At 39.3% G+C, this 12,793-nt stretch overlaps 1 protein-coding gene across 2 annotated transcripts in view; it reads left to right on the top strand.

The window, feature by feature from the left end:
- Positions 1-10,955, top strand: part of shisa6a (shisa family member 6a) — a 94,377-nt gene extending 83,422 nt beyond the window's left edge. For both annotated transcript variants that reach the window (XM_088069260.1, XM_042505523.2), the window contains one exon: positions 6,647-10,955. In XM_088069260.1, the coding sequence (XP_087925386.1) occupies positions 6,647-7,251 (605 nt within the window). In that variant the 3' untranslated portion in view covers positions 7,252-10,955. The remainder of the gene's footprint in view (positions 1-6,646) is intronic.
- The last annotated feature ends 1,838 nt before the right edge of the window (positions 10,956-12,793 follow it).

The following is a 12,793-nucleotide window of genomic DNA, read 5'->3' as shown; positions in this document are numbered from 1 at the left end:
ATCCTGCGGATAATTTTCTCACTTTTTCACCTTTTTAGGGAAATAAACTTCTTAAAATGCATGACAGTGCGCAAGAGCCACCATACTCATTCCCATCGACTCATCTATCGGCCCCATCGACTGACATCTAATTGGCATGTAATTTGGCTCCATCTGCAGCCCATGTCATGTTGCTAATGTCTCTTAATGACATATTAAGAGCATTTTTTCAGTTGAATGGCTTTTATACGCCAAAAAGATGGCGCCTTAATGTCTACGCAAAGCTGGATAATGACGTGGATGCAACCTCATGACCACCACTTATCTGTTGCATGTTTGCTGTATACATCTGGATTTTCTTTGGCTGTTTCAACCTTTATTAAACCAAGGAGTCTATTCGGATACATTTTTGCCTCAGAGGGCTTTACAGTGTACGACATCCCTCTGCCCTTAGACCCTCACATCGCCCAAGGAAAAACTCCCAAAAAAGAAACCCTGTACCGGGGGAAAAAAAAAAAAAAGGAAGGGATCCCTCTTCCAGGACAGACAGACGAGCAATAGATGTCGTAAATAACAAATGAAATACAATCATGGCAAAAAAGGAAAGAGAAAGAGAGAGGGGAGGAGAGGGGGAGAGAGGGGGAGAGAGGGGCAGAGAGGCACGGCAATAATAGAAACAGATGCATGTCATATTACAATAACGGTAGGTGTGAAATTATTAATTGCACTCTATGATGATGTTGAGGGTGATGATAACAGTCTCATGCATATGTTGATAGGGAGGTGTCCAAAGGCAAGATCACAACATCGGCGCAACCAGGACCAGACCACAATCAGGGCGAGCGGGGGGCATAGTATCAGTATCGAGCACAACCAAAGGCAGGGTCACAGCATCAGCACAGCTATCACCACGGTCAGGGACAGCCAAGGTTACAGCCAGGATCCAGGAAAACTAGGAAACAAGGGAGCAAGAATACTCCCGAGAGGCAACAGGATTAGCGTAGTGCAATTCAACAGACCCAGGCTCTGTGATCGCGAACCCCAGGTAGTGAGAGTATCACGTGGCTATCACAGATGTAAGGCTAAGCTAAACTACTGAGGCTAAGCTAAGCTTGCAAATGGCAATGCAGTTAACAGACATGCATGATTTTCCGATGGCGGCATTGAGAGAAGGAAAAGGAGCTCAGCGTATCAGAGGAAGTCCCCCGGCAGGTTAAACCTATGTCAGCTTAACTATGGGCTGGTCCAGGCAACCTGAGCCAGCCCTAATTATAAGCTTTATCAAAGAGGAAGGTCTTAAGTCTACCCTTAAAAGTTGGGGTAGTACTTGTGTAAGTACATGTGATGTACTTACATCACATGTATGAAATGTATGAAAGTCAATGCTGTTTGAACACAGCTGTTTGAACACAGTATTACACAACTTACGTATGTACGTCTTGCGGGAAAGGGCAGACCATGATCTTTTCCTAAACTTATCCAAGGAGTTTTGTTTCAGAGTCCAACTGTTACCAAACATTAACCACGCACTGGAACGTGTTTCAGCTGTGCATAGAGACTAAAGGGAGCCTTGTGATTTGTCACTATGAGATTCTTAAGGATGTGACAAAGTGTATTTGATGACCTGGAAATAAGACAAGGGTTGGTAGCAGTCAAGCTAAATTTTTTTAAAGATATATATGAAATATCTGTTTTTTTGTATACATTGTGCATAAGGGGATTGGGATTGTAAATTTACTTTTGGGGCATTCAAGGTTAGATTTCAATGATAAAACAATTGCCAATAGTTGCACTGGGCCTAAAGTTCTGTTGTAGCCTGGTTTACAGTGTAATGGAGTGAAAATGTACAAACTATTTCTTTAATTTGAATGTTTTGTTTAGATAATCCCAAGCTGTATTAAAAGCAGAATTGTGGTTGCATTTATCTCTCCTCTGTTTCAAAGTGATGCAGAGCTCTGGAGAATTTTGCAAACGCAGTTCAAACAGAACCTTTAAAGCATCAGGAACAAAAACATCTTGTAAAATCTCCCATATTTAGTCGCCTACTTACACTTCAGATCCTCCACTTGAGACCATCCATTTTTCATGCGTCACTTTGAGATAAACCGCTTTCAGATGAGCTAAAAATGTTGAATTAAAGCGACAAGATCATCGGAGGGGGACGCTCTGGTCACAGCTGGACTCGTCTCATCTGAGCATGAAAATTACTTTAAGTCAGTGAACTCATCGAACAGCACATTTTTTGGTAGCGGCTTTCACCTTGTCTTCCTTTAATACACTCAAGTAAACAGACAGTGAATATGTGCTGCTAAGTGTGCCATCATGTTCCCTATTTGTCAGTCGATTGATTCAAGCACAACACACTGTATGCTTGCTGGTGTGCTGTGCTGTGAGTTATCGCATTTAACCGATTTGTTGACAGTTAATCTTTTCTAAAAACATTTCCTTTGGGCTCAAGAAGGTACTCTATGTTTACAGTGATTTATCAGTGAAAACATTGCAGAGCGTTAGAGAGTACTTGTGCTGTACTTTTCCCTTCAAAGCATTATTTGCAGGAACAAATTTTAATGCATAGCAGATCTTCAAATTGCTCTGCAGTTGTACCGCACACATGTGAATGCACCATTCACTGTCCTTGAATCTTAGGAGACGTTACACACTCAGAGAAAGCCATTTAAATGTGTCATTGGGTTGTGTAATAGAAAAACATGCATTGGTGCAATCTCCTTTCAGCCCTGTTCAACGTTCGTCTTTTATACATTTGCTTTCTCTCTCCCTTATCAACTCTGGGCTTTGCTCTTATCTCGCCGGAGCCTTGTACACACACACGGAAAACCACGGAGATGAATCACGCCAAACGACAAAGAGGCTTTTCGAATTTGAGACAGGAGCCCTGCAGAATTTGTCAAATGAGCAAGCAAAGTCGTCCCTTCAAGAAAGCCCGACCGCTACAAAAAGAATTAAATTGTGGGTTCAAGCATGTGTGAGGTCTTTGGAAACAAGCCTAAAAGTAATATAATTAGTTGGTATTTTAATTAAACCATCTGGAGAGATGATGATGACTAAATTAAATCAGTACGGTTTATTTGCAATTTTATACATGTGTGTGCTTGTGCTTGTGTGTGTGGCTGCTCTTCCATCCACTTGTCCTTCAGTCATGTCAACAAGGCAGGGATTGAGGATGCTGCTCTAAAGTGACCTACGCAGCTTCTCCAAGGAGGCTACAAAAAGGAGGAGAAATCTTGTTTGGCTTTGTTGTCTTTCACCTTAATCACCCTAAAAGGGATTAAAACACCTTTAAGAACAAACAAGCCACCTTTAATCCGCCCACAAAGAAAAAAAATAATTAAATTGCTGCATGTCCCCTTTTTAATTTCACCGCTTATGCTCCAAACCTCTCTAAAAATCACTTTATAATTGATGTTCCACCAGTTTCACGAGTGTTAGTGCATTATATGATTACAGTCTTCTGTGATCAATAGCTGACACATAAATATACTGCTTATATTGAATCTAATCTCGCAGAGTGGGAGCTGGGGTTTAATTAGCCGTTGTTAGCTATTTCCTGTTTGCAGCTCCACTCCACGTTTGGGACCCTTTAGCCTCTCGCAATCATGTTAATTTTAAAGTGCTGCATTTTATAGGTGCCGCAGAGATGAGATGGAGCAATATGCATCACCCCCCCTTAAATCATTCCAGTCATTTAAAGTGTAAACGGTGTAACGTGTGTACGCTTATGAAAAAGGAGGTCTTAAATCAAGTGCGGGGAAAAGGCAGTTTTCGAGAAAGAAGAGGTGCATTTGTAGTCAGGTGTTTTTAGGCAGCGGAGAAGCCTTCTACTGAAATTAATGTTTCAGTGAATTCTCAAGTCTTCATTAACCTCAATTGTAGAGAGAGAGGCTTAAATTCTCTGAGCATATTATATATTATATTTTTATAAGAAGTCTTTCTGTTGATGCTGACTACTGCAAAATCAACACTGCCTCCATGTTTACATGTTGCCATAATAAATTCGCAATATACATTTCCACAACACCAATCCAATCAGTACAACAATCAACATTCATGTGATACTCACCACTCTTTGGCTCAGAGTTTCTTCTCTAAAAAGAAATACCTTTGCATTCACTAATTATTTCAAATTGCTTCTGTTTTATTAGTCAACCTCGGCAAGGTGACAATCAATGGATATGAACACGTTCAGCAGCTTTTACATTAAAAGCTTTGCAGGAAATAAATAAGATCCCCTCCTGCTGCCGCCCATACAGAAATGTAACATATATACTTATACTTCAGTATACTTGAACTTTCATTTATGAAAAACATAGTGTGCACATTGCTGGAATTTTATTTCCAGCAATGTGCACACTATGTTTTTCATAAATGCCCGAAAGCTTGCCAGAATATCAAGATGCAAAGTTTCTATTAACCATGTTTTTGGGAGCCAAATATGTGAACAAGGACGGGGCGCAAAAGTGTGCAGACTGCCTCTCCTTTTCTTTTATATGCTGCCTTTGTCATGCAACAGCGCACAGCTTGGATACTTGATATTTTCAGAAAAAGTTCTATTGAAGGTTAATTAAACAGCTTTTGGGAAATGTCAGAATAAAAGGAAACTGGAAATTGCTAGTGAACAAAAACTGAATTTCAATTAAAAAGAAAGAGTAGTGGAGTGTGACTATGTCATGACCAACCACCCCAAATGGTTTATATTTCATCTTTATTTGTTGGTGTCTTCCCAGGCCTTGGCTATTACCTGAAACTCACCTTTTATTTGAGAATTAATGTTGCATCTTTTCTCATCATAGCAGGACATAATACACTCCTGCCACATTAACATTTAAGTGTATAATCACTACAGATCTCACACAGTGACTGGAGTTTGACCTATTGATGCAGCTATGGGCCACAGCTTCTCGACTGTGTGTATACTTGTACCCTCTGGTTGAGTTTGGTGACATTTTCTGCCATAATGTCACATCCAAACCAAGCCTTCAGGGAAAAATGCTGAAGTGCATCGCCACAGGCCAAAGTTGGGCCTCTTTCATTGAGAATGCACAGAGCAGTGGACATGAAACCCCTCATGGAGAGGCAATAAGGTGACCTTCTGTATCCAGGCATGACATCTCTCCCAGAGAGCTGAGCATTCGCACAAACAATTCCCATCATCCCTCTTCTCCACGACTCTGTGAAGCGTGGTATGGTCCTAAAACGGCCATTCGACCTCTGTGTTCTGCAATAATTAACTACTGCAGAGGTAACGACCCCTCAGCCGCAACAGTTAATCAGAGAGCTTGTGTGGTAGTGTCCCCCTGTGAGCCATCGCTGCCAAAAACAGGTAGATAAAAGTCTGCCAAGAGCTGAATGCCGCCTGTGGTTAATACATCTGTAAATGACTTCAACATTAGGAGCACCCAGCGGAGAGACCAACCTGCTTTCTGGCAGGGGATCAACTGGTTGCCCATTCAGGCAAAACCAGCTCATGATCTGTTGTGTATTGTGGCATGCTGATGAGTCCTCTCCACGCTGAAGGACAACTTCTGCTGTCGTTCTGTTTTTTTCACAAAGAAAAAGGACGAAACCATTCAAAACAGGTTAAATAGGACTCTTTAACAACTGCGTGATTACTTTTATCATCTCATCCCTTCAACAGCAGTCACAAGGTGTAGGACAAATATAACAGAGACTAAATGTGCCAACATATTCCTCATGCTTTTCAACCATTCTTGGCCCTTATGGTCCTAGTGCCTGTTTCACGAAAGTGATTTTTTTAGCCATGCTTACGTGCAGATTTCAAACAGTGATGCATCACAATTCATTGGTGCTTGCAAACTGCAGATAAATGTGCATATGTTGCAATAATTCAAGTCAAAATTAACAGAAGAGGAAATTATTTTACACTGTAAATTGCAATTACAAGCTTGTTGCAAAGACCTTTTCAGACTAAATGCCAATAATTTGTGGGGATTATTCGCAACTGAATCTATATTGGCCTTGGTGTAAAAGGTTTCAGAGTGAAAAATTGTCAGTGTATTGTCAGTCTAATAGATACATTTGTGGTGAAGAATGGGAATCAAAATTCCAAATCAAAATCAAAATTGTGCAAGGGTGGAAACACCAGAAATATTCAGAAACATCTTTCTATAAAACATGGGTTCAAATTCCAGGAATGCCGTGTATTTTACACTCTGTGAATGCATGCCACTGCTTCCTATACCCCTTTTCCATCCAATTACCTCTGGTTCTTGGACTGGTGCCAATCAGGGATCTTGGATCTTTGGTGCTATCTAGTGAACCAGTTCCATGTTGGTAGGAAAGGGACACTAATTGAGTTGTTTTAATAATACACTATGTTCCTAGACAGAGATAATAAAACCTGTGCAGGCCTTTTTTGACCACACGGAAAACTGATCAGGAATCAAGGGAGTCCATGAAGAATTGAACCGATAAACAGAACCGATAATGGTATCAATAAAATCTTATAGTTTTGTTTTGAGTGACCCAGGGTTGTTGGTCTGCTTGAATGGCCTTCTATGAAGTGTTAGACTCACTAACTTGATTAGAATGAACATTCATATTGTTCAAGCATCCAGCGGTGCATTTATTCAGAGCAAGGTCAGTGGTCTTGATTCTGTTGTCTGATTAACTTTATCTTCTCACTCCTCAGGTGATAAGGACATAGATGAGTACTATGCGAGGAAGCATCATCATCCTGAATTCGGTGGCCGGGGACCGACCCACATGGTGAAGCTAAATGCAGATCCCCAGCAGCACCAGCAGCGGCAGCGTCCCCGCCGAGTCCAGAGGGCCATGTCCCAGGACCACGTCCTTTCTCCCCCAAGGACGCCACGTCGCGGAGACTATGGCTTATCTTCATACGGCGGGATGGCAGCTGCTGCATACAGCAGCAGTCGGCACCTCTCAGAGGAGCAGCTTCTGTCAGCAGACCGCCTCCACTCCCAGGATCCCTTGCTGCTGTCCCCAGCAATGAGGCGCGACAAGTTCCGGGAGAAGGCGATGGCTCGGGCGATGTCTCACGCCGACATGCTGATGCCCGTCACGCCAGTCATGGACCGCCACAAGATGACCAAGATGCACTCTCAACCCAGTGCCTCTAACGACTACAACACGCTGACGGTCAACCACCAAGCGACCACGTCTAAGAGGCAGGCATTTGCCAACAGACGAACACACACGGTGGACCACCTACAGTACATTCCTGGCCACCACCACACATACCGCACTGCCAGTAAGAACGAGGTAACTGTTTAACTGCAAAGTGGTTAGCTGAAGGATTCCTGAGTCATACCACTGACATCAACAGAAATCTCCAAAATCAGCAAGTCTCCTCAGCAGAGGTGTTCTGTCCTCTGCTTAAAACAATCTCCTACATTAAAACTCCTCCTGCTTTTTAGCACAAGCTTCCTGTGTCATCCAGAATCAACCCCCGGCAAAGACATCTCTTTCTTAGAGCATCATAAGGGCTTTGCGCTTTGACACAGAGGGATCCTTCATGCCAGACATTTGACAGCCTGAAGAAGAATATTTTTTAAACTGGACATGGGACCGGAAGGGAATTGTATTAACTTTATAAATATATAAATATACTATATTTACTATTTGTATTTTCAGTCCTTGTTATAGCTTTAGAGATTCTCATTGACTGATGTAAGCACTTCAAGTGGTGCCTCTTGAAATTGTCCCATTTCAATGATGAAGTGGATTTGTGGGTTAAAAAGCACAATTAATGAATTCCCTTTTTTGGTTTGGTTTATTTTACTCTTCTTCTTTGGTAAACGGCCAGGACATATCAGCTTATTAGTGAAAACAGAGGCAATTTCTGTTGCAAGCAATAGACGATTGTAAATAGGCTATGTTAGCAGCATTAAAAGAAGAAAAGCTGGCCCTTTGACTTTTTTGTTTTGTTTCCTCCCACCTGGAATCTATCATGGATTCTCAATTAATAATTTTAATTTTAGATAAGGCAAAGATCCCAAATCAATATTATTTCCACAGATGTCTGCAAAATATGTGGATGTAATATGTATATGGGGAGTATTTGTTTTTCTTTTTTTAACTGTGCTTGTAGCATAGAATGATTGTGTATGAAACAACCTCTTACCACCGTCAACTGGCAGCTTCAGTCTGCAGACTTAAACCCACAGGTGAAACTGGAGCCTGATGGTTGTTTTAATTAGCTTAATTTCTGTTGACATCTTCTTTGCTTGTCATCCATGAGGATGACCCTCCCCCGCCCTCTTCGCTCAGTTTGCGATTGGCCAGCTGCTTCCATTTCTACATATCAGGTACTCATTGTGTTGAAGCTTGGGGGGCATAGGTTGAGTTGTAGTTTTGTGTTCATGTGTCGACTGAAACAATCAGTACTGAAGAGGACGTCGTTACCGCTAGTCAGTCAAGCATTATTTAAAACTGTGAACAGTTTGTCCAGATGTTTTCATTAAAGCAATGCCTTATAGTATGGAATTCCATGTGCTCTTAATTGAACAATCATGCTTTTGTCACATGTCTTGTTGTCTTAGCTTTTTGTGCAATACTATTAATTATAGTTTACCAGCAGAACCAGCAGTAAAAATCTGTACAGTGATAGATGATACAGTACATATACCTCAAAAAGACTAAATTTAATTAATGGAGTCTCAAACTTTAAAAGTAAAACAATCAGTACATACCAGAGGGTTCTATTGGAAATTTGTTAAACTAATCACATTACCAGAATTAGCTTTGTTTAAAGTTCATGGACTCATAAGTGTGTATACAGTGCTTTTGTTCTCAGCTGTTCAGTCAGATGTACCAGAGAGTAGAGGTCCTTATGGGTTTACTTGGCTTCTCATCAAAGCCTCATTTTCAGCAAGCAGTCTGGTTCAGTCTAGTTTGTTACACATTTGAGGACTTATTTCTACATTTCCATTGTCAAAAGTTGTGGATGGTACCAATACCACCGTTACAATCTTTTCTGTTTTTTATCACCACTTTGTTGGGGTACCAACTGCTGATCTGATACTAAAAGGTGGAGCGAGAAACATTTTAGCCTATTGATTGGTCAATAGAGAATCCTCACTTGTACAATGTACAAATGTACTGTTTTTAAATACCACATTGATTGCAACAGGGACTCTAAACACTTACTCCTGTTCTTTTTTGTTCTGAAAATGACCCCATTATGTGGACAATCAGCACGGTGCTGATGTTCCTCTACATGGCCGATGAGGAGGAAATTGTGATACTGCTATGAATATCATTTAAAAGTACTGTCTGTGGTACATGTCCATCTGGGTTACTTACCGGTTCTAAGAGTACTATACCAAAAAGTGTTTGTTGGAAACACGGCTTTAAGATACAAACCAGGACCACTTTTGGGTAGGGTCAAGAATTTTTTCAAAATGCTTGATTCTAGAGCTGATCCAAATATGATAAAAGGGTGGCTCATAATCATTGCAGGAGAAAAATGCATTTTCAAGGTCGATGGATAGTGTGAACTGCAAAGAAAAAGTTAAATGGCACCCCTCCCTGTTATTGTCATCCACAACTGTGAGTTAATTGATGGATCACCATGCCATTCTTTGGACAGTCACAAGTATGTCTCAAGTCTTGGCAATGGATACTGATTTAAGTCCCAAATCAAGATTATGCTAATTGTGCCATCTTGACCAGGACTACCTGAAAGAAGAGATCTTATATCTCAAGGGGAATTTCCTGGCAAAATATAGGATTGATAGATACATAAATAAAGGAAAAATCAAATAAAATCCCAAATTAAAAAAAAAATATGTTCCATGTCCAGAAAAGTAAGTCTCAATTTAATCTGGTTTGGAGAGGTTTTCCACCGGCCCATTTCCAATTATTTCAACATATTGACCCATGAAGACCTCTACTGAACAGCCCAAAAGTCTTGACAATATGTTTTCTGTCAAACAGTTTGAGGGTCACAAAGAGTTGTCAGTATGAAAATATTTTTTAGTTTCCGTAGACTTGCACTGTTCATTCCGAAAAATTGCAAGAATTCTGGTTGTCTCTTAGCGATAACATTAATCAGATTACAACTTGAACTTATTGTACAAGTAAAACATCAGGAACATTGCTGTTTCTATTATCAGATATTTGAGTTGTGCGCTAATGTATATAAAGACTTGTTATGATGTTATTTGTGATTGGAACTGTCTTTGTTTTCAATGGCAGGAAAGCAGTGTCTCATTACTCATAAATCAATGTTTATGTTGAAAATAAGCTCATGTCACATTTTTCTTAAGTTGGCTGTCTTTTCTTTTTCAAATGATTGATGACCTTGAAGCTATGTGGAAAGTTGGCCAAATGAGTTTAACAAATTAATTTATTTAACTTAATTTAAAATTAATGTGCTTCTTTCTGTTTTTATGCCAGGTCTGTATTAAATGATGTCAATTAGAAATTGTTCTTTTTTTTGGAAACATATTGTCTTTGTACATATGGTATGATTTTTTTCCCTTTTCTTGGAGAGTATTCGCAGGTAATGAAGTATATGTGATAGCTATGGGTGAGGGAGGTGTTAATTGATCAGTAGACTGCTTCAGAAAAATATCTGTACCCACCTCACTCATCTAATTTTCACGAACTTCTTTTCACTTAATTAATAATGATGTCATCCCAAGAGCCTTTTTATCTATGTGCAATATTTCCTATTCATACGGCATAACTCTATAGCCACTTTTAAAATGTTGTGAGGTTCATTTGCTGCCGTAAAAGCTGTGTTGTCCTTTTCATTTAGGGCTAGTTGTCTGTCATAGTCATTGAGAAGGTTTTTTGTTTGTTTGTTTGTTTTCTTATAATACAGCTAAATGTGGAATGAATGAAGCAGGTGACTGTGTAATTGCACAAATAACTGGAGACTAATTTAAAGGCTTCAAAACAACAAAATATGACTGTTCTTGTGCATTTTCGGTTTGTTTACAAACTATTAAAAGCACATCATGTGTGTTGTACACATTGTTTTTATCACTTTCATATAAGTGGTATCACAAATAGACATTTATTTTTTAAGATATCATCACAAGAATTTGAAATTTCATGACTTTTTCCCAGTGATCATTTGGTGTTTCTCGATGATCATGACTAGAAAGGCTAGAAAGGCAGTTTTGGGGGGTTTGACTGAATGTTTAGATTTTTCATTATTATTATTATTATTATAGAAGTGAAATGTAACAAAGAAAATAACAATAACAATAACAATAAATAAGTAATAAAATAAGTATGTACATAGAGGAAATAAGGTATGTACACATAATAATAATTAAGTAATAGAATAGTATGTACACAAAAGATGGATTATTTTTAGTAATTTTTAGTTAGTATTTTTATATTATTATTATTATTTTAATTGTTTTACAATCACTGTATTTATCTTTGACAGAAGTTAAATCTGCTAACATACCTTTTCCCAACCTCTTAACACCTATATGTTTGCCTTAAACTAATTTGTGTCAATTAGCCTGCTAAATTGTAGCCTGCTAAATTGTACGTGCAAGTGCTACTTGCACGTAAGAAAGCTAAAGTCAGATTAAACAAATTCAAGAGCTGTTAAAAAATGTCACCGGCAGGGATGGAGCACTGGGTGGCCCTGAAAGCTTTCTCAAAACAATTTATGTTATTCCCTAAAGAAATTTAATATAATTAAGTAAACGTTAATCTTGTGGAGATTAGTGGTACTTAGCAATGTTAGGGATCCTTGATTTGCACTTGAAAAAGCTCAGATTATTATGGCATGGATTCAAACGTTGCAGACTTGTCAACTAAACAGTATCTTAAATATAGGTTTCAACACCAGCAATGCTGTCAAATTCCTACCCTACCATATGTTATGTAACTTAAAAATAATAGCATCAAATGATTTTGCCACTTTTTAGGTGGCCAGAGTAAAAATCTGTCAACCTCAACATTTGGTCTTTTATGGTTTCAGAATGATAAAGACAATTGGAAACAAATTTGACACAAATTGATGTGGGATCTCCAGGCTTATTTTTTTTTTCCTTGGCAGCTTTCATGTTTTTCGCAAATGAAATACAGACTTCGGGCATTCTATTATCCCAAATGGCTTTTAAAATAGTGCATATAGCTGCTGTAAATAATGAAAATGTTCCCAGGGGAGCATGCCCCTAGAACCCCCTCGGTTTGGGCTGAGCCCTGCATGTTTACATCATCTGGTTCCGCCCCATGGTGTGCAGGATGAATAATGGTAGGGTGACATTATTCGCATAAGACAGAGACAGCTAGCGACCCAGGAGAGGTTCCAGTTATTTTCTCAAAAACAAACTGACTACAGACCTAGTTTCATGAAGACCTAATTTTTTCAGCTGGCATGTACTCATTATCTTTGTTCCATTTAATTATGATGTGTTAAAATGGCAATGTGCCATACAGTTGGAAAATATAGAAGCTTAATTTCTTGGCAATGTTGCTTTCTACTAGAGTATCTTATGTGATGCTGGGACACATTACCATTAGCACTAGCTGGCTAGCTAGCATAACTCTTCATCCAAGACTGAAGACATCATAGTGGGCACTCTCAATACATAAGAGTTTGGTAAAACGCTTCAAATGCGATCTGTGACTTTGATATAAGTAAAGTTAGAGTTGTTGCAAATGACAATGAGATTTTGAATGATGGTTTCTCACTTCTGGAACAGAAACCTGATATTCCAGTTTCACATCTTTTCTCATGATATTGAACCTTTGAAATAAGTTTAACTCACTGGTAAAACAGTTCCTTTAGCTTGTGGAAGTCTATCCATCAAGAGGAGACATTGGTTCCCTGTGGCCTCAG

Source organism: Plectropomus leopardus, chromosome 18 (genome assembly GCF_026936395.1).
Source record: "Plectropomus leopardus strain MGB_pleo_1.0 chromosome 18, ASM2693639v1, whole genome shotgun sequence".
Taxonomy (NCBI): domain Eukaryota; kingdom Metazoa; phylum Chordata; class Actinopteri; order Perciformes; family Serranidae; genus Plectropomus; species Plectropomus leopardus.
This window is presented reverse-complemented; position numbering and strand designations above follow the sequence as displayed.